General features: G+C 48.1%; 1 protein-coding gene and 1 long non-coding RNA gene across 3 annotated transcripts; one reads left to right on the top strand and one right to left on the bottom strand.

The window, feature by feature from the left end:
- Nucleotides 1–301: 301 nt before the first annotated feature.
- PPIL1 (peptidylprolyl isomerase like 1) lies at nucleotides 302–21,898 on the bottom strand. Of its 2 annotated transcripts, XM_036414892.2 has the most exons (4): nucleotides 21,579–21,898; nucleotides 17,836–17,990; nucleotides 2,967–3,035; nucleotides 302–1,433 (listed from the first exon to the last, which is right to left on the bottom strand). In XM_036414892.2, exons 1-4 carry the CDS (start codon nucleotides 21,632–21,634, stop codon nucleotides 1,213–1,215), a joined length of 501 nt encoding a protein of 166 aa, XP_036270785.1. In that variant the 5' UTR covers nucleotides 21,635–21,898; the 3' UTR covers nucleotides 302–1,212. The 2 variants fall into 2 exon arrangements, with proteins under 2 accessions (XP_036270785.1, XP_036270784.1); XM_036414891.1 differs by lacking the exon at nucleotides 21,579–21,898 and having other exon boundaries at nucleotides 17,836–18,070.
- Nucleotides 20,651–21,779, top strand: LOC123651361. The gene is made up of 2 exons (XR_006740014.1): nucleotides 20,651–21,017; nucleotides 21,348–21,779. It is a non-coding gene; the product is annotated as an uncharacterized LOC123651361 (long non-coding RNA).
- Nucleotides 21,899–22,284: the final 386 nt, after the last annotated feature.

Here is a 22,284-nt window from a genome sequence, read left to right as displayed (position 1 = left end):
CTCTGACAGCAGGTGCACCTCCTGTCAGTCTGAGGGACAGTCAGGTCTCTTAGCTCCTCCACTGGTAATCTCCAGGGACTGTCCCCACTCAGACATGCTCATCAAGATCCCCTAACTCTCTCTTCGGTTCTGCCCTTTTAAGACAGACCTGCTCTTGAACGGGAGAAGTCCCCTGGGGATCACAAACCTGCAATGATGTGAAATCTTGAAGATGAGCCCTAAAATACTACTTGAGATTGTTCAGAGGTTAAAATGGTTCATAGAACCTCATACAATATTTAAAATCAGACCACAGCAAAAATTTCAAACATCAATGGCATTTTATTTAGGCAGTTTCTATGTATCACACAGGTATTAACTTCCTTTCTCTCATAACCCCTCTAAAAAAATACAGAAAGATTAAAAAACAAAAACCAAAAAGCCCTTAGCATATAAAATCTATTCTCTGAAGTCTTAGGTTTTTTAAAAAAGGTAGTGGCACTTCTCCTTTCTGAGAACTTAGTCTTTTCTTAGGCTCATTACAGATTTCTACTCCTTCCTGGGCAAAAAATGGTCAACGCTTCTGCTCCCTTTTAGTAAATTCATTTCTTGGTTATTACACATTAGCATTCCCAACTTGACACCTTCTTAGACACTTGATTGTTGGATACATTTCTCCTCTGGCAAACATCCAATGTGGCTTTGCGTGGGAAGTCTAAGTGTCAGGAACAGCAGTGTTGATATTCTGCTTTTGAGGGGAAATATATATAGCGATGCAGACATTCCGAGGAAGAACAAATGTAGGAGACGGAAAGGGAGCGCAGAGTGCAGAGGGCTGACAGGCACTGCTGGTTTGAATTCTGTGGCCAACAGCCACCGAAGACTGTAGTGAGGGCCAGAATATAAATCTTCGCAGAAGGAAGTTTGGTTGGACACTGAAATGGCACAGCTGGCTTCATTTTGTTGCCAGAGTATCGAGCAGATGCGCACAGGGTCGTCTGCAGTGAGCAGTAGCCTGTGATCATGTATGGGCAGTTCTGCAAATGCTGTCAACCGAGGCCCAGGGAGGGGCGACAAGAAGCCTATTAAACACACTTCCACCTCTCACTCACCCGAGATCCCAGCCTCCTGGTCAGCATGATTCACAAGGCCAGAATGAGGTTCAGAGAGGTGTCATTTAGGTCCCCTGGAAACCGGTCCACCGGGCCATTTCCGACCTGGAGAGCAGCACCACTACCCAGAAGGGTAGGCCTTGATGATCTTCACATCGTCCACAGGGCGGTCCTGGGAGTTTGTTTCCACCATTCCTACTCGGTTCACCATTCCGATACCCTGGCACACGCGGCCAAAAATGGTGTGTTTGCCATCAAGCCACTGGGTGGGAGCCAGGGTCACGAAGAACTGGCTGCCGTTGGTGTCTGGCCCTGCATTGGCCATCGCGAGAATTCCAGCCCCTGTGGGAAAAGGGAGAGAGGACCGATGTGAATAACCGGCCTGGATCCGACCTGGAGCTACACCACCATCACAGGGATGAAAGGCAGCCAGACTCCGCTCTGGCCTCTCTCTTCAACTCCCTTCCCCACGGCGGGCTCTCTGACCTCACACAGAGGCCATCAACTGCACCACCAGCCTCTCCTCCTGCTCCCAGCCTCTCCTCCTGCTCCCAGCCTCTTCTCCTGCCCCCCAGCCTCTCCTCCTGCCCCCCAGCCTCTCCTCCTGCTCCCCAGCCTCTCCTGCCCCCCAGCCTCTCCTCCTGTTCCCAGCCTCTCCTCCTGCCCCCCAGCCTCTCCTCCTGCCCCCAGCCTCTCCTCCTGCCCCCAGCCTCTCCTCCTCCCCAGCCTCTCCTCCTGTTCCCAGCCTCTTCTCCTGCTTCCCAACCTCTCCTCCTGCCCCCCAGCCTCTCCTCCTGCCCCCCAGCCTCTCCTCCTACCCCCCAGCCTCTCCTCCTGCCCCCCAGCCTCTCCTCCTGCCCCCAGCCTCTCCTCCTACCCCCCAGCCTCTCCTCCTGCCCCCCAGCCTCTCCTCCTGCCCCCAGCCTCTCCTCCTACCCCCCAGCCTCTCCTCCTGCCCCCCAGCCTCTCTTCCTGCCCCCCAGCCTCTCCCAGCCTCTCCTCCTGCCCCCCAGCCTCTCCTCCTGTTCCCAGCCTCTCCTCCTGCCCCCCAGCCTCTCCTCCTGCCCCCCAGCCTCTCCTCCTGCCCCCCAGCCTCTCCTCCTGCTTCCCAGCCTCTTTTCCTGCTCCCAGCCTCTTCTCCTGCTCCCCAGCCTCTCCTCCTGCTCCCAGCCTCTCCTCCTGCTCCCCAGCCTCTCCTCCTGCTCCCAGCCTCTCCTCCTGCCCCCCAGCCTCTCCTCCTGCTCCCAGCCTCTCCTCCTGTTCCCAGCCTCTCCTCCTGTTCCCAGCTTCTCCTCCTGCTCCCAGCCTCTTCTCCTGCTCCCCAGCCTCTCCTCCTGTTCCCAGCCTCTCCTCCTGCCCCCCAGCCTCTCCTCCTGTTCCCAGCCTCTTCTTCTGCTCCCCAGCCTCTCCTCCTGCTCCCACCCTCTTCTCCTGCCCCCCAGCCTCTCTTCCTGCCCCCCAGCCTCTCCTCCTGCCCCCCAGCCTCTTCTCCTGACCCCCAGCCTCTCCTCCTGCTCCCCAGCCTCTTCTCCTGCTCCCCGCCTCTGTCCATGATGATCCTCACTAATCACATTTTTACCATTTCCATAAAAATTCAGCAAGCCTCCTGCTTCTCTGAGGAAGCTTCTGTGTTTCCATAGTGTAAGAGCAACACTCAGCAAGCAGAGCCTGGAACTCTCAGACAGCCTCGGAGTCGCCCAGGACGCTGAGAGGCGCCACTCTCTCTAATCCTCCAGGGCTCTCCCTGGCGCCTCGGCTGGGCAGCTACGTGGCACCGTGCCACCATGTCAGACTTCCTCCTTGAATCACAGCCAGAAGAACGAACCTTTAAAATCCACCCTCCCTCTCCCCAGTCCAGCCAGGTTCCATACTTACCCGTGAATTTCAGTTCTGGATGAAGTTCATCCTCAAACTGCTTGCCATAGATAGACGCACCACCTCGGCCTGCCACATGGGAAGAGGAGAAGCCAGTCAGCCAGTCTCACATCCCCCTTCGCAGCAAGAACGATGCCCGGCAGGGCCAAAGGGTTTTTGCACAGAGGAAAGGAAAAGGCAGGGGGCACTGCGCCCCTCCCTGCCAGTGTGCTGCAGCCACAGCCCAGCAGCAGAACCAAGCACTACACAGCACGTTCCAATCACTGGTTTCACTCAGGTAAGACATTTCTTTTCAAAATAACACCGAGAGTGTTTTTCTCACTTATTAAAGTTATACATGTTTGCTGTCAAAAATATAGAAAACACAGAACACTACCAAAAGAACACTGAAGTGCCCTGTAATCTAACCATCTACAGACAACGGCCATTCAGAGTTTGATGTATTAAGACATCTGTTAATTTCTTAACACTTTGATGAGTAGTTCAGACAGGAGCGCTCCAAGCCCTAACCCTGTTGCTAATCAATCAGCGCTCTCCTGCCGAGCTCAGACTCGCCCTGAATCCCTATGGACCCAGAGCCTCCAACAGCCATTTGTTTTTATAACATTTTTAAAATATATTTTATTGATTTTTTGTACAGAGAGGAAGGGAGAGAGACAGAGAGTTAGAAACATCAATGAGAGAGAGTCATCGATCAGCTGCCTCTTGCACACCCCCTATTGGGGATGTGCCCGCAACCAAGGTACATGCCCTTGACCGGAATCGAACCCGGGGCCCTTCAGTCCCCAAGCCGACGCTCTATCCATTGAGCCAAACCGGTCCCGGCTCCAACAGCCATTTGTAATGGAGCAGAGATGGCACAAGAATTGAAAGCTGTTTTCCTTAATCTAGATGAAGGGAAGTAAGTCACTGAACTCGAAGACAGAGAGCTGAAGGAGAAGCAGGAACGGCGGGCGGTAAGTGGCAGCGTGGCAGGAAGGACAGGCGTGTGTTGGGAGGGGATATGAAGAAACATGGGGCTGGGAGTGACTGGCTAGTGACCTCCCCCCCCCCAACAGGGCGGTTACACTGTGTCTGCAGAGCGAGGCGCTGTGCTGGACACCCGGTTTTGTTGTTAGAGCACAATGGATGTGCAGACATATGCCTTAGTGAAGAACTTTGGTTTCTCCGAGTTGACCAGCCAAGACAAACCGTGAACGCTGGGCTTACCAGGGTACTCTGCCTGCCTGGCAGCTAGCACAGCCCAGACCCAGGGAGGCCCCCCTTCCAGCCCGCCTGCTGAGAAAGTAGGACGTGAACGCGCCAGGCCCACCCCGCAGGCCCCTGGGCCTGGGCCATGGTGTTTCCATGGTAAAATCCTTTTAGGATGTTGCACCACAGGGAGCCTGTCACAGCCCCCGGCTCTTTGCAAAGAGGAATGGGGGTGAATTCTAACAGAGGAAACCTCCCACCTGGCCCAAGCTACTATGTAAAAATTCATTCCAGAAATTCTAACCTGCCAGAGGTTAACACCTGTGCCTCCAAACAGCTATTGTGTAACCAATATGTTCTGACTACGGAGGCCTGAGGGTTGGGGTTGGGGTGGTCAATGGAATGCTAGGGCTGAAGATGAGAGGGGAGAGGGCTGTGGCAGCAGACGGTCCAGCCCACACGCAGGCCTGACAACCGAGCTGGGGATAATGGTCAGGAGCACACGGTCCACCCCCGACTGAGCCTTGGAAGTGTGACCCCTACAAGCCGGGGCTGCGAGAATGAAACACCTGGGCCACTGAAACCCACATAAATGGCACCACAAGCAAGAGGGGGATTTCAGGAGTCACGGAGGACTGGCTGCAGTCATCCGAAGAAGATCAAAGGGCACCGAGGCCCCTTTTTACTCTCTGGCATAGTCTGACCAACTGCAACAAGCCTGGGCCTCTGCAGCACATTTACCCATAATAAGCTATTATCATAACCTAAATTGACTCAGTAGGGTTTGTAACAGAATGTCATCAAGACAAATAATTCAAATCAAAACATTCCTTTGGGCACGTGGAATGGGGCGCCCTGGTGGGAGCAGTGATGAAAGCGCTCTCTGGTGCAGAGCAGGATGTACAGATGTCAAGGTTCACTACAAAGCGGACTCTGCTGCTGTCAAATGTGCTCCGTGCCTGGCCTGGTACAGATACAGCAGAGACCGGCCCAGACCTGCTTTCCAAACACTCTACTCTCCTAGTCCTTTTCTTCTTCTGTCTTCCCCTTTAAACATTTATCCAATACTAGAGGCCCGGTGCACGAAATTCATGCCCTGGGGTGCGGGGGGTCCCCTCAGCCTGGCCTGTGCCCTCTCACCGTCCAGGACCCCTCGGAGGATGTCTGCCTTGGGCCTAAGCTGGCAGTCAGACACCTCTCTCGCAGCCCGGGACCCCTTGTTCCTTACTGCCCACCTGCTCCTTACCGCACAGCTCACTGCTCCTTCGTGCTGTGGTGGAGGTGAGAGAGGCTCCAGCCACCACCGCTATGCTCACCAGCCGAAGCCGGCTTCTGGCTGAGTGGCGCTCCCCCTGTGGAAGTGCACTGACCACCAGGGAGCAGCTCCTATGTTGAGCATCTGCCCCCTGGTGGTCAGTGTGCATCATAGCAACCAGTTGTTCCACCGTTCAGTCGATTTGCATATTAGGCTTTTATTATATAGGATACTTAGTATTTCAGCCATACAAGAAAATGCAAATAAAAACAAAAGAGAAACCAAGATGGCGGCATAGGTAACTGTCTAACTGCAGCCTCACACAACAATTTCAAAAAATACAACTAAAATATAAAGTGGACATTATCCAGAACTACAGGAAAGTTGAGTGACTGGAAATTCTACAATGAGAAGGAAAGAGAAAACCAGAAGGAAAATCAGAGGAGCTGTAAAAGCCTAAGGTACGGAGACACGTTGCATGCGCGGAGAGGATGGAGCTGGAGAGAAGGGGGAGGCTGAGTGCTTGGCTGGCGTTCCCTAGCAGGAAGGAGATAAAAGCTCCAGACTGTGCTGAACCCCAGTTCCGACAGCACTGAACCCCAGTTCTGAGCGAGACCTTGGGGACCCAGACATATACAGAGAGAATCTGGGCTGTAAGGCGGAAGCTCAGGGGAGCGGCAGAGCCCCAGAGTCACACACATTGTGCCCAGAGGACTGACTGCTGATTGAGCCGCTGGATTGCCCTAGCGCAGGTGTCGGCAACCTGCGGCTCCAGAGCCGCATGCGGCTCTCTTGAAGCTTCACTGCGGCTCCAACAACTTGCCTGTGTGAAAATGAAGGTAACGTCTTACAGCCCTGATGTGCTGACACTGCACTGAGGTTCAGGAGCAAAAATCCCATTAACCAGGTCAATTAAATATTTTAATTAGCTATTAATTTGCAAAAATATATTTTACATTGTTAAGTGAAAAAGTCCTTTTTTTCTTCAGATTGACAGCTAACTGCACGATCTGGTATATAGCATTAAGGTAAGAAACAATATATGCAGTGTTATATTTGTTTTAAATGTCGCAATGGTTTTGCGGCTCCCAGGGTTTTTTTTTCCTTCGGAAATGGGTCCAAGTGGCTCTTTATGTCTTAAAGCACATGTGTCAAACACAAGGCCCACGGGCCAAATCCGTCCCGCCAGGTCTTGCAATGTGGCCTGCACCGCGCTGTCATCACTGCACTCCGCTGCGTTTCCATCACAATGACAGTTTATGACTGTTCAGTAAACCATTCGGCCCGCGATTTAGGCTGGATTTTAGATTTTGGCCCCTTCTCTGATTGAGTTCGACACCCCTATCTTAAAGGTTGCAGACCCCTGCCCTAGCAGGAAGGAGACAAGAGCTCCGGACTGCTCTTAAGCCCACTTCCAACTGCACTGAACCCCAGTTGTGGGCTCGTTGGGGGAGAGATTAGACTGTCCGGCAGCGGGTGAAACTCTAGGGCACTTTTCTCTCAGAGGTGCTTGCAGCGAGTACCAAAGGACACTGAGGAACACTGAGACTCAGGAACCTCATAGGGTGGGGCTAACCGGAAGCCAAGGCTGTAGGCTCCACCCTGAAACTCCGCCCCATCGAAGCTGAGCACAGAGGCTTTTGCAGTTTTGCAAGTCTATCGAATAAGGCTGTCTCCTGGCATAGATAGATACAGCTGATCCTCCCACCCTACCAACTCAGGGAAGCAGCAAAAATGCCGAGACAAGGAAACAGATCACAAACGAAAGAAATGGAGGACAAAAAGCAACTGGATATAGAGTTCAAAACCACACTTATAAGGTTTTTCAAGAATCTCCTAGAAAAGGCCAATAAAATAAACAAGACCTATGAAGATATGTCCGATGTGGCCACTGGCTTCTGCAATAAACATTCATTCTTATACACCCACCACCTCGCATTGCTTCTCCGTCTGCCCTGCCACCGAGAACTGACCTGAGGGATTCAGACTAAGTTCCCAACAGCTAGTAGAGTGGGCAGGGTTCGAGGAAGAACCAGCCCTGGTGTAATCAGATAGGATAATTTATTTTTTATTTAAAATATATTTTCATTGATTTCAGAGAGGAAGAGAGAGGGAGAGATAGAAACATCAATGATAAGAGAGAATCATTTATTGGCTTCCTCCTGCACGTCCCCTACTGAGGATTGAACTCACAACCTGGCATGTGCCCTTGACTGGAATCGAACCTGGGCCCCTTCAGTCTGCAGGCTGACACTCTATCCACTGAGCCAAACTGGCCAGGGCCAGACAGGAGCATTTAGGAGAATGCATGGCCTCACAGCCACCGGAGCACCAGAGCTCGGGTAGGGCTGTAGCTTGTGCTCTGAACTCCATTTTCCAAATATCTTCCAGAAGAGCCCAGTGTGCACCCCCACCCACAGTGCTCCCCCTCCTTCTCTCACTGCTCTAGGTTCTCTGGCAGCTTTCCAGCATTTGTCAGTCTAACAGGCATATGCTCGCTTGTGGGGTTTTAACCTGCGTTTCCCTGACAGAGGAAATGTGCATAATTTCAGTTTATTGGCCACTTAGCTTTCCTTCTCTGTGAACAGCCACTTTCCTAGTGAGTGGCTTGACATTTTAGAATTTATATGTGTATTATATTATTAGGATTAGTATTCTCGATACGAATCCTTTTTTGCAAATATCCTCTTCCGGCTGACTTTTTTCACTTTTTTATGCGGTCTTCTGATGCATATAAGTTTTTGCAGTTGAAATGCCTTAATCTTTTTATGACCTGTGCTTTTTGCTTCTTAAAAAAACATTTATCCTCAAGATTCCCCATGTCTTTTCTTCCTCCTCCTGCTCACTGACTGTGAAAACCTCTTCAGACGAACTGGAGTGGCACCGGAGACACAGAGAATGGCCTCTAACCCCGGTGCTTGCTCCCTGTCCCCACCCTCCCATGCCACACTGCTGAGACCAGAGGCTAACACCCAGCCCCAAAGCAGCCACAGTGGGCCGGTCAGTGACCCGTAAGGGGGCCCACTCTGTCTGGGGACTGCACACTGGAAGGTGACTGGCCACGCCCATCTAAGCCTGTCTTCTGGGAAGGGGAGCGCTCAGACACTGCAGGCTGGCTGTCCTCCGAGCACCCCATCGCCTTCACAGCCTGCCTCAACCTCACAGACAAGGAAGGCGGCTACCACCCCATGCCTTTGCAGCAAGGGGGCCAGATGACCCAGTTCTGACCTCTAACATAAACGGGAGCCTGCTGAGTAGGAGACTCCTGGGAAAATGACAGCTTTCCTGATAAAAAGGGACATTCCTTAGTCTCACCCCCAGCTCTTTCCCCATCTTCGTTCCCTGAAAGCAGATGGGAGGAAGAATAGCAACTGTCCTGCACACGTAAGACAAGTTTGAGATCAAAAGTCAAGACACTGAGAACGGTGTTGTGGAAACAGCAGGCCTGGGTCCCTCCCACTCTGCAGGGCAGCGGACCCAATGCTGCAATGCTTCCTCCCCACGGCCCCTCCTGAGGAACACAAAAGCTCTGTCTAAGCCATTAGGCTGAGTTTTTTGTTACTTGTAGCCAATGGCATCCGAGTTGCTACAACCGCGGTGTTAGTAACAGGAGGAAGGGGGGCTGACTGGTGTGGCTGTGGTTATTCAAATCAAAACACTGAAAACCTTGGAAATGCCAAACACCAGATCTAACGTGGGAATCCCAGAAGCTTTGCAATTCTTAAGATGTTCTGTCTTTCCTCACGTGCCTTGGGTTTTGGTTCCAATTCCACCATTTGCTAGCTGGGTAACTAAGCAAAATACCCTCTGTAAGCCTCCGATTCCTTGAATGCAAACAAGAATAGTAGTACTAATGTCTCGGGTAATTGTTATGAGAACTAAATGAGATAAGCACGAAAGCCATGCAGTCATGTAGACGGCAGTAGTACCTGCCGTGATGGGCTTCTTTATCTGAGAGAACCGGAGCATTTTCCATGAGAGACAAAGGATGTCGGGATTCTGGGTTTATTCCAGTTCCTCTGTCCTCAAACCTCACCATTCCCTCCCTGCTCCTTGTTCTTTGTAACTTTCCTTCTTACTTCACTGAGAAGAAGGCAAAAGAGACCTTTCACATGCTCACACACCAAATTCACTTCCCTTCCGACAACTTTCTTCCTCCGGTATTAATACAGTATGAACAAACTGTTCATAGAACTATCTCACCCCCACAAACCATTTCCCTGCAATGCACTCTGCAGCTACAATTACCCCCTCTCCTGTATCAATTTTTCTTTCTAGTGGGTCATTCCATCAGCATAAAAACACGGTATGAATATTTCCCATATAAAAAGCAAACAAAACAAAAAGTCCATCTCCTAGTATCTCACTGCCCTGCATATCATCACAGAACAATCTCCTCAAAAAAGCTGTCATCACTTGGCGTCTCCACTTCCTCTGCTGCCTCTTGAATGCTCTCCATTCAGACTTCTGTCTTTACCGCGCAAACGAAACTGCTTTGGTCAAGGTCATCAGTGACTGCCATGCCCTTGAACCCAATGCCAACCCTCAGGCCTCACCATGCCTGGTCCATAAGCAGGATCTGACAGTTGATATCTACCTTCTTGAAACCCCACTGTACTGGCAGCTCCTCATATTTCCTGCTGGTGCTTTCTCCTCCTCCTGCTCTCCTTCCACAGGTGATGGGCCTGCACTGATGTTGAAGAACTCCCCTCTAAGGCCTTCCTCTCTCACCCTTTATTTTCACAGGTGTTACCCCAATAAAGCTCTTCCATGCCTAACTCTGTTTTGGCATCTGCTTCCCAGAGGACTAGGCCCCATAAAACCATGATCACTCTTGTCCAAACCCCAAGTTCTAGCTTTGACAACGAAAGCTTCCAACTGGTCGCCTTGCCTCTTTCTCTTCACACCAGTCGATTTTCCACCTGCAGGCCAGAGGGATCCCTTTAAAACAAGTCACAGTGTGGCAGTCCCCTGCTCAAAATCCTCCGGGGACATGTTAACACTCAGGACAAAATCGAAGTCTTCAGCACAACTTACAAGACACTCCATGATCGGGGACTCAGCTAACCTTCAGTCTCCTCCTGCCACTTTCCTCACCTGCTCCAGGTTCTTTCCTCTGTGCTGTTTCTTGCCAAGCACCCTCTTACCTCCATGCTATCTCCTACTCTGCCCCACACTGCTCCTTACTGCCCCCTCAGCATGCAGCCAGGTGCCTCAGGCAGCACATCGTATGCATTGTTCCTGTGTGGAGAGGTGGCTGGGTTGTGTCGCAGAGCCAGTCCAACAGGTGAGACGTGACACCTGGGGTTGTCGGCTCTCCTTCACACCATACATGCTTCTGTTACTTGTGTGTCTATTCTGTACTCATTCTTCTTCCAAAATATACCTCCCTGTCCTCCAAGAGTTAAAATTCTACATTCTTTCAAAGCCCACCTCAAAATATGCTACCCATTCTAATCCCACTCCACTATACTTTTTATTAATTATTCCAACCTATGTTATATAATAACCACAGCACACCAGCATACATTTGCATATCCTATATACCGTGTTTCCCCCAAAATAAGACATCCTCCAAAAATAAGACCTACTTACAGGTTTCCTTCTGAGTGAAATATAAGGCATCCCCCCAAAAATAAGGCCCTCCCTAGGCTAAACATGAGAGATTTGGTCCACTGATTCTGAAAGAAATGGAGTCACAAAAAATTCACCAGGAAATTCAGAAATTGGATTGTTATGATGATGTTCCAAAAGATGATGACAAGATTGTCATTGAATAAATGAGTAAATTCTTGATACTGTAGGATTCACAGTTTGTCTGGTTTGTGTTGACAACTACTGTACTACCATACCATATACAGGTAATAAATTTCCTTTATTTTCATTTAACAATAAATGTGTACCGTATTCTTCTTCATGGAAAAATAAGACAACCCCTGAAAATAAGACCTAGCGCATTTTTGGGAGCAAAAATTAATATAAGACACTTATTTTCGGGGAAACAGGGTAATAAAAGCCTAATATGCTAAGTGTCTGGACATTCGTTCAACCAATCAAAGCGTAATATGATGATATGCTAAGACCACTCAACGTCTCACTGTGACGTGCACTTGTTTGCCCTCAACCAGACCACCAGGGAACAGTAAGCCAGTCAACCAGTCACTATAATGTGCACTGACCACCAGGGGGCAGACAGCTGACCAGTCAACCAGTCACTATGATGTAAACTGACCACCAGGGGGCAGAAGCTCCTACCGGTAGGTTAGCTTGCTGCTGGGGTCTGGTCGATCAGGACTGAGCAAGATGGGCTGGGCACACCCTGGAGCCCTCCTGTGTCCCTCCCCAGCCCCAACAGTGCATCAGTGGGATCCCTCTACCTGGCCTGAGCCCTCTCGCAATCCAGGACTCCTGGGGGATGTTGGAGAGTTGGTTTTGGACTGACAGTGGAATGACCAGTCACTATGACGCACACTGACCACCAGGGGGCAAACATTCAATGCCGGAGCTGCCCCCTGGTGGTCAGTGCACTCCCACAGGGGGAGCGCGACTCAGCCAGAATCTGGGTTCACGACTGGCGAGCGCAGCGGCGGTGGCAGGAGCCTCTCCAGCCTAAGCTGGCAGTCGGACATCCCCCAAGAGCTCCAGGACTGTGAGAGGACACAAGCCAGGCTGAGGGACATGCCCGCCCCCCAAAAAAGTGCACAAATTTCATGCACCCAGCCTCTAGTTGACTATATTGTTACTGTCTAGATATTTCTCAGAATGAATATCTTGTCTTCCTGGATAAAGAGCTCTACAAAGAAAAAAACAATGCCTTGACTTCTCTCCTGGCCGGTTGGCTAAGTTGGTTGGAGTGTTTGTTCGTACACCAATAGGTGGTGGGCTCAATTCCCGTCAGGGCACATATGATCAATGTTTCTCTCTCTCCCTCCCTTCTTCGTTCTCTCTCTCCCTCCCTTCTTCGTTCTCACTATGTTTAAAATCAATAAAAACATATCCTCATGAGAGGATTAAACCAGCTCTCTAACTAATGCTATGTACCCCTCACAGGCCTTAGAATAGCACAAGATACCCAGCAGCCTCTTAGCAAATATTCCTCAAACGAATAAAATTAATGAGTTTGCTGTCAACAAGTTACACTTCAGGTATTTCTGCAGCAAGTGGAGAGATGAACTCAGAGTGAGGGTGACACACAACATAATCAGCACATGATTAATCACTGCGATCATAGCAGCCAGTGAGCCAGTGAGGCTCAGCACAGAGCAGCAGAAGCAAAGGGAAGCGCTGAATAAGGTGCCACGTCTTATAGGGAGGAGAGGAACAGCAGTTATGAGGGACAGTAGGGGATGGAAGAGGTATTTCAACTTGCTGCAGAGCCCACGATGCCAATGCCACGCTCCTGAGGGTTAGTAAAAACCTGTCACCTAAGCAGCTAACAGTTCAAAGTAGTGACCGAGCTCTTGTTTGCTCTCAACCAGAGACCTGCCAGCAGGCTGAGCTCAATCATTCGTTATACTTAAGGTTGGATACAATTATTTTGAAATCTTTTGAGTGGTTTAATTTCATTAAAGTTACATGGAAATGTGACATTATGAAGGTCTGAGAACTACAGAAATATATGAAGCTCTGGCATGAGTAACTCACATCTGAGTCATTTCTAATTCTTTTACCTCATCATTGGCTCTCTCAGTTCACTGCTGACATGAATTAAAATTTTATCTCATAAAACCCTGGCTGGTGTTGCTTAGTGATTAAGAGTGTTGGCCTGCACACAGACGGATTGAGGGTTCAATTTCTGGTCAAGGGCACATACCTGGGTTGCAGATTCAATTCCTAGCCCTGACTGGTGTGTCTCTCTCACATCCATGTTTCTCTCTCCCTTTTTTCCCTCCAGTCTCTCTAAAAATCAATGGAAAATTTTCCTTGGACAAGGATTATCTAAAATATTTTTTTAAATCTCATAACAACAATGAAAGAGAGGAAGATGACAGGAAAGAAGTGCATCAAAGTGTTGGCAGGACACTTTTAAGTAAAGAATGTGGACTCTTCCCGCCCCCGCTTCCCAATTCCTGATGAAGCAAACACACACACACACACACACACACACACACACACACAAAAGCAAAAATTTCAACCAAGTAAGAAAAAACAACAAACTTACTCCAAAAATTTTGAAAAGTCAGCCAAGGAAAAAAACACGTCTGCTTGTACTCCCTAATCCTCCTAGGAAAGGAGGAGTGCCACCCAGAGAACCCTCCAATTTTGAGAAGCCACCAGAGGAAGTGGGTGAGTAGCCCTGAAAAAGCTAAGCTACGGCTGCCGCACACACAAGTGCTCAGGAGTGGCAGGGGGGCTGCCAGCACTGGCCACCTGGGGGGGGGCTCAGGGGACCCTGAGCCTGGGCCACCTCGGGAGCTCATTCTGTGAGAAAACAATCCAAGAAGGGCTTCTCCATGGCTGTCTTAGCTACTGATGCGTCAATAAAAATAAGAATCCAATAAAACGAATTCGAAGACAAGATAATAAATCAATAGAAAAGGTTGCAGAACTAAGGAAACAGATTTAGAACGATATAACACCAATACAGCACTAATAAATAAATCAGAGCAGGAAAGAACAAAATAGACATGACTAAAAATTGAAAAAGGGACAGAATAAAGGTGTGAGATTATTTCAGTGAATGCAAGGAAATATGGAAAAACATCATCTCAGACACTCAAAAGAAATGTGATATAGAAGGCAAAGGTGATGAAACAAAGAATTAGTCTCCTGAAATAGAAAATCCAATAGGTATAACAGAAAAAAATTCATAAACATAAATCAAAAAAACTTCCCTGAATTGAAGAAGTAAATCTGATCTCAGAATTCTTCAAAGCCATGTTCAAAATCAGAAGGTGATGGAACAGAATGTCTATTTTCCTCAGAAGAAGATCTGAGGGAATGAATGCAGCCCAAGAGGAGCACACCAAGTCACAGTCTTTTTCAAGTATAAGGGCAACAGGCAGACATTCTCAAGCATGACCTACTTAAAAATGTAACAGCCTCAGGCCCTTGCAATAAAACCGCTCAACAAGAAACTCTACCTGCTAGCACTTGTGAATAGAAGAGCAGAGTGGTGAGCCCCAAACCTCTGAAATGCACAACCCAAGAGGGTGTAGAAGGAAAATGCTATAAACTCTGACAAGGAAAAGTAAAACAGAAGCTGGGAGTGAGGAAGGGAGGCCAGGTCTGAGATCGTTGAAAATATATTGGAAAGTTGGTCTCTGTTCCCAATTCTTGGCACAAGGCTCCTAAAACCCTTCGGAAGTGCTAAGAGCACCAGGAGCATCTTTATTCTAATAACGGGACTCTGGGCGGGCTCCTGATGGGGTCACCAGAAAGACCAAACCATGATTAGAAGCTTGGAATTTTCAGCCTCTGGCCCCCGCCCCCAGGAACCACCACCCCCCACTCTTTTCCGGAGAGGGGAGACTGGAAATGGAGTTGTCATGCCTGCATGAGGAAACCTCCATAAAACCCCAAGTACAGGGTTCCAAGAGCTTCCAAGTGGGCGAACACATCTACACCAGCAAGGTGGCACACTCCACCTCCACGGGGACAGCAGCTCTGGCACTCGGGACCTCCCAGACCTCGCCCTATATATTCTTCATCTGGCTGTTCATCTGTACCCTTTCCCACTATCCTTCAGCAATGGGTAAACAGAGTGTTTCCCGAGCTCTATAAGCCGCTCTGGCAAAGTAATCAGGCTGCAGGAGGTGCCGCTGGAATCTCCCCTATAGCCAGCTGGTCTTTAGTACATGCTTGTACCTGGGCTTGTGGTCTGGTGTGTGTGTGGGAGGTGGGGGGTGCGGAGGGTTGAGGAGAGAGACAGTGTGGAGGTGGGGGTGGGGAAAGAGACAGTCTTGTGGGACTGAGCCCTTAACCTGTGGGATATGACATGGTCTCCAGGTAGATAGTGTCAGGATTAAGTTAAATGGTAGGACGCCTAGCTGGTGTGGCAGAGAACGACTTGTTGTGAGGAAAAGGAACATATATCTGTGACACAAGTGAAGGGTTCTGTGTAAACAGGTAAAAGCAGAGGAGAAACAGGAGGATGCATATGCAAAACAGAGCTTTTAGTAAATGTCAGGATGAGTAGAAATTCAAGTACTAATTGCTTCATCTCTCATAGCAGGATGTCAATTTTTCTGTTAAACGTATACAAAATTAAATACAATACCTTTTGTGCAAAAAAACAATAGCATGCAGGACATAGTCTACTCTCTAAATCATTCCCATTCAGCTATTCACCCATTCATCCTTTAAAACAGGTATCTGAAAAGAAAGATGTCTAGAATGGCCACCAAAAGTGAACACTAATGATTTCTGAGAGGTGAGATGTTGGGGCAAGTTAATGGTTGTTAGGAATCTTTAGGAGGTATACTTCAGAGTAATTTTTGTTCTTTTTTTCTACTTTCCTATATATTCTATTTTTTTTAAATATTTTTTTATTGATTTTTAGAGAGAGAGGAAGGGAGAGAGATAGATAGAAATATCAATGAGAGAAACATCAATCTGCTGCCTCCTGCACGCCCCCTACTAGAGATCAAGCTCACACCAGGCATGTGCCCTGACTGGGAATCAAATCATGGCCTCCTGGTTCATGAGTTGACATTCAATGTCTGAGCCACACCAGCCAGGTTATTCCGTATATATGTATAATGTGTATATATTATATTATTCTATATATATATATATATATGTATATATGTATAATATATATATATGTGTGTGTTTTATATCAAACAGCAACCTCTTAGATAATAGGTTAGTGTTAATAAAGCCCATTTAAATGATGGTAACTCTCAAATTCATACCTCAATCCCAGAACTTTCCATGAAATCCCAAACTCATATCCTATTACTTATTCAACACCTCTCTTAATGTGTCCAAAACCAAAACCAAATTCTTAATCTTGCCCCCTCCAAACATGCTTCTCTCTTAGCCTTCCCCACTTTACTAAATTCTATTAAAAAACATTGAAGTCATCCTTCATCTTTCACACACACACACCCACCCCCTAATCCAACCTTAGTAAACATCATTGGCTCTATTTCCATCAAAACATAACCTCAATCCAGTCACTTCGCACCACTTTCTCCACTACTGGCCTCATCCAACCACATACTTCTAGACTGGATGACTACAGCAGCCCTCTAACAGGTTCCCAGCTCTCACTCTTGCCCCTTTATTTGTTCTCCAAACCGCAGCCAGAGCGAGCATTTTAAAGCATATGTCAGATCATGTCATTCCTTTGCTCAAAGCTTTCTAATGGTTCCCATCTTATCTATAAGAATAAAAGTGTAATATGCTAATTAGACAGAACAGCAGAACAACTGGGGCTGTGAGAGACAAGGCAAGCCACCGTGGCTGTGAGGGCAGAGCCCCTTCGTAGAATTTCATGCATCCAGCCTCTAGTCCTATATAATAAAAGGCTAATATGCAAATCGACTGAATGGTGGAACCTGGTTGCTATGACACGCACTGACCACCAGAGGGCAGACACTCAACACAGGAGCTGCCCCCCCAGCGGTCAGTGTGTTCTCACAGGGGGAGTGCAGTGGTGGTGGCAGGAGCCTCTGGTCTCTGTGCAGTGCTAAGGATGCCCGACTACCAGCCCATGGAGCAGGCCTAAGCCGTCAATCAGAAATCCCCCAAGAGCTTCCAGACTGTGAGAGGATGCAGGCTGGGCTGAGGGACGCCCCCTCCCCCCCAACTCAAGTGCACAAATTTCGTACACTGGGCCTCTAGTTCAGAATAAAATCCAGTCTCTACCATGTCCTACAAAATCCTACATGATCTACTGCATGGACTCCTGCCTCAGGCATCTGGGCCTACTCTTCCCTCCAGTCATAAAGTTCATTCCCTCACTTCATTCAGTTCTCTGCTCCATTAATAGCATTTACTCAGAGAGGACTTCCCTGGCCTTGCTATTAAAATCACATCCCCACATCCTTTTCCTGCTTTATTGGGAGCAAGTTTTTTTCTTTGTTCATGGCTACGCAAGAGCTTACAAAAGTATCTGACACAAAGCAGTTGGTCAATATTTATTAAATGAACAAATTAATCAAACAACCCAGTATTCTATTTTTCTCACAACACTGAAAATGTCTTCCTTTACTTCTGATTAGTAGATTATACATTACTGTAATATTATTTGCTCTTAGTAAGCAATACATGGAAGTTATGAGAAACTCTATGAAGCCCAAGAGTCCAGATTAGTTTGGTCAATTCCCCACGTGTGTGTTTGGGGGAGGGTGTGTGCTGGGGAGGAAAGCAATAGTCACCCGAATCCCTGTCCCTGGCAGGTGGAAGAGAGCCCTGCTGCCTTGCATCAGTGACAACAGAATGAAACTTCAGAAACTAATGCTGGCTTAACGGTACCTGTCCCCGTTGGGTCACCGCCCTGGACCATGAAGTCTTTGATGATTCTGTGGAATTTGGTGCCATTGTAGTAACCTCGACGAGCCAACTCAGCGAAGTTCTTGCAGGTCTTCGGAGCATGCTTCCAATACAGCTCCAGCACGATGGTCCCCATGCTGCAGGCGGAAGAGGGCGGGAGAGCTCCCGTCAAGAACAAGGTCACGGCAGACAGGAACGACATGGACTGCTCCAGGACTCTAATTTCAGACTCGTATGTGAGTCATGAAACTGTGATAAACATCAGACTCCATACTCACCAAGGAAAACACCGCAAGGAAAATAACATGAACACAACACAGACAACTAAAATGTTAACACCTTATATGTTAAAAATTTCTGATTACCAGAAATTAATATAACCAACCCCCAAATTAGAAGAAGAAAAAAAAAAAATCTGCCGAAACCGGTTTGGCTCAGTGGTAGAGCGTTGATCTGTGAAAGGTCCTATGTTCGATTCCGGTCAAGGGCATGTACGTTGGTTGCGGGCACATCCCCAGTAGGGGGTGCGCAAGAGGCAGCTAGTCGATGTTTCTCTCTCATCGATGTTTCTAGCTCTCTATCTCTCTCCCTTCCTCTCTTTAAAAAATCAATAAAATATATTTAAAAAAAATCTTACACTTAATTTATAATTTTTTTAAAGGAAGACATTAAAGTATCAGGAATTCATATTTATTTAAACATGTATAAGTTTCTGGGTGGGGTGGAAACTAGGTAAATAGGAGACAGGAAGATTTTCAATGAATCTCTTTTTTAAACTTTATATTTTTGAACCACGTAAATATAGTACTTATTCATAAATATTTTAATGGGGAGGGAAAGGTAATTTGTGTGTATTTAGGAGGGGCTTCAACAAAGGCAAAACCTGGTAATTCAAATCTTTATGCCTACCCAATGTGAGGAGCACTCCCCCGCTGAAGGACTGCCAAGGAAAAGGGAGAAGGAAAAGATGGAGACCAGGTGCCTTCCCTCCTCCATCTCTCACCTAGACTTTGAACTCCAGGAATTCGAGAACGGGGTCAACTCTGTCTAGACCGAATACCCAGTGCCAAGCCCACTGCAAGTAAACACTCTATACTATAGATAGGTTCTTGGAAACTGCCGTTTAAGGAAGGAATGTATAATGAGCCGAAACCGGTTTGGCTCAGTGGATAGAGCATCAGCCTGCGAACTGAAGGGTCCGGGCTTCAATTCCGGTCGGGGCATGGACCTTGTTTGTGGGCACATCCCCAATAGGGGGTGTGCAGGAGGCGGCTGATCAATGATTCTCTCTCATCGATGTTTCTAACTCTCTATCCCACTCTCTTCCTCTCTGTAAAAAAATCAATAAAATATATATTTTTTTAAAAAAGAATGTATAATGAAATCAATTTTACCAGAGGCTAGCTGATGTAAATAAGAGGTAAGTCCCTGTGGCATACTTCTGATCATAAGAACATCACCAAATTTCTAAAAAAAAAAAGACCCAAACACTTCTAACATTTTACATTGAAATAAATGTGAGCTATACATTCACATAAGAAAGATTAATAAAAGCAAATTAAAATAATTGCTTTCCAACCTGCTTATTCCAGTGCAGGGTCTTGAGTGGCTGGAACCTTATCCCAGAAGCTCAGGACACAAGGTGGAAACCAAACTGGACAGACACCTTCCATCCATGATACACTTGCGCACACACACATACACTCGCTCAGACTAGGACCACTGAGACATGCTAATTCACCTAATGTGCACATCTTTGGGGTGTGAGTACCTAGAAAAAACCACGCAGACATGGGGAGCACATGCAAACTCCGGAGACAGTGGCCTTGCATAGCAATCTCTCTTTTCCCCTCATCGTTACAACGGAAGGACACGGAAAGGAACCTTTATTCGAGGACCTGCTGTGTGTGTGTAAGTGCCAGAACACAGATTGACAACTGCTCTGGGCGGGGCACCCTCAGGGAGCTTACATTCTGGTGGGTATTTTTTAAAATTCAGATAATGACTTTAGAATGGCAATCAGGAAGTACCTATACAATACTGAAATGGGCATGCTTCTTGACAGCAATTTCAACCAAATATATACTCTATAGAAAAAAATTACTAAAGTGCTTAGGGATACAATTGTGCAAGGATGTTCATTCCAATACTTGTCATAACAAAAAACAAGAAGCAATTTGGATGACCTTCAAAGAGGGAATGATTAAAATATGAGCCATTCATACCATGGAAGACTGTATACATTAGTGAGTGAAAGGAAAGCAAATTGCAGGAAAAGAAACATACATATGCACAGTATGATCATATGATCTTATTTTTGTTAAAAAAAAAAAAAACATAAAAGAGAGATGTTTATGTAAAAAGGTCTGGAAGATCATTCAACAAACTATTAAAAATGTTTTTAGCCTGGCCAGTGTGGCCCAATGGTTGAGCGTCAACCCATAAACCAAGAAGTCACCGGTTTGATTCCTGGTCAGGACACATGCCTAGGTTTCAAGCCCAGTAGGGGGTGTGCAGAAAGCAGTGGATTGATGATGTTTCTCTTGGATTAATGTTTCTCTCTATCCATCTCCCTTCTTGTCTCTAAAAATCAATAAAAACTTTTTTTTTTAAATTTTTACATGAGAGGTGGCTTTCACTGCTTTTTTTTAATACACTTCTACACTGCTTGGATTTAAATTTAGATTTATCTTATAGTTGTTGTTTTTTTAAATGTTAACAGGTAAGTTCAAAAATTACTTTCAAGTTGGTATCTGAAATAGAATTTTTCCAGATAATAAGAAGGTAAGGAAAATGGGCTTGGCAACAAAAGCAGCATCTGACAGAACTGTGCTCTGGTGGAGAGCAGCATAGACAAGAAAAGAAGGAAGGCAGAGGGATGATGGCTGGACCCCGTCTACTGATGGGGGTATGGAAAGTGGAGCCAGGGGTAGGAAAAGGCCAGATGAAAAAAGTCACCTTGAATGTCAGACCACAAAGTTTTGCTATGACGTTGTTGTAGCAATAAGAAGTCACGTCCGGTAATTTGTCCTGCTCTGGACTTTTTCCAAAGCGGCCAGGGAATGAACGAGGCCAAGGAACCTAGCGCGTGAGGAGGACACACCAGGCTCCAAATGAGGTTCCCGGCTTACTAGCTGTGTGGCTTCGGCGGAGCCATTCGATCGGTAAGCTTTGGCATTCCCCTGCTAAGCCTGGAGGAGAGAAGGTGGAGTAATGCCTACAGGGCATGAGCTGCTGGGAGGATTAAACTAACTGTGAAGCTCTGTCTGCACCTGGGGCAGGGCCCAGGCTGGCTGGGGCTCAGCTGCATCACATGTGATGGTGGGGCAACTGTGCCAATCCCTGTGTTTACCACTTGCTTAAACCGCTGTACACGCATGGCGTTACAACTGTGCTGCTCATCCCCTTCACATGTACATGCTAGTAGCTGTCTCCTTCCCCATACGGTCACCCTAAGGCACGGCTGTGTGTTTTATCCACCTCTGTGTCCTCAGGCGCCAGATCCCACGTCCCGGGCCTGCATGAAGGGATGAATGAACGGAGGGCCGGGAGGAGGGCAATCAGGCGCCCCCCCCCGGCCGCCGCTCCACGAGGTCAGCGACGGCCCACACCTGCCCTCGCGGCCGCCGCTCCACGAGGAGGAGAGCCGCCGGGAAGCGAGCCCCGCGGACAAGCCCGGGCTCCGAGTCGCCTCCGCCAGCCCCGCCCCGAGGCGACCCCCTCACCTGGTCTCCAAGAAGACGTTGGGCGGCTGCCAGGAGTCGGGCGGGATGGCCGCCATAGCGGAGCCGGCGGAATCTTTCCCCGGCAATGGCCACTTCCGGCGTCGATTCGCGGGGGACCCGCCGGTGCAGGGCACACTTCCGGTACCCGCGGTTCAACCCTGTGATGCCAAGATTTGAAGAGTTGAGAAAAGGGAGAAGAAGGACCCCCACCTCCAAGGCCCGAGTCTGGGGTGCGAGGCGAAAGCGAAGAGGAATGCCCCCACTTCCAAAGCCCGGAGTCCGGGGTGCGAGGCGAAAGCGGGCCTGCGGCCGCGGCCCAGAAGGAAGGGAGCGCTCCCGCGGAGGTGGCCACGCGCCACTCTTCGGACGCTCTGATTGGCTCGACTGGGCGTGGAAGGCGGGAACAACCAGCAAATACTCACTCCGATTGGAGTTACGTCCTAACTTTCAATTCCAAGGAGTACCTGGTCCCACAAATGAGACTGGGGCCAGAAAGAAGAGGAAGAGAATGAAAGGGATTAGAGGTGAGAGATGCCAGAGCTAGCTTGCATAAGGCTCTGTACAATTTACAAAGCAGTCACACTTGATTATCCTATCTGCTGTGAAGTAGGTACTGTTATTCTGTTTTTCAGATGTGAAAACTGAGATTCAGCCGTTAGATGACTTTCTTACTTATCCAAAGACATAGAGCAAATCCGAGCCTCCA

This window comes from Pipistrellus kuhlii, unplaced genomic scaffold (assembly GCF_014108245.1).
Source record: "Pipistrellus kuhlii isolate mPipKuh1 unplaced genomic scaffold, mPipKuh1.p scaffold_m20_p_5, whole genome shotgun sequence".
NCBI lineage: Eukaryota > Metazoa > Chordata > Mammalia > Chiroptera > Vespertilionidae > Pipistrellus > Pipistrellus kuhlii.
This window is presented reverse-complemented; position numbering and strand designations above follow the sequence as displayed.

Excerpts from the sequence above, each read along its gene's own strand:
- PPIL1 (XM_036414891.1), bottom strand. The coding sequence starts at position 18,055 with ATGTCGTTCCTGTCTGCCGTGACCTTGTTCTTGACGGGAGCTCTCCCG. Across the intron at positions 3,036-17,835 it reads CGGTGACCCAACGGGGACAG|GCCGAGGTGGTGCGTCTATC; the intron begins GTACCGTTAAGC and ends CCCATGTGGCAG. Across the intron at positions 1,434-2,966 it reads TCCAGAACTGAAATTCACGG|GGGCTGGAATTCTCGCGATG; the intron begins GTAAGTATGGAA and ends CTTTTCCCACAG.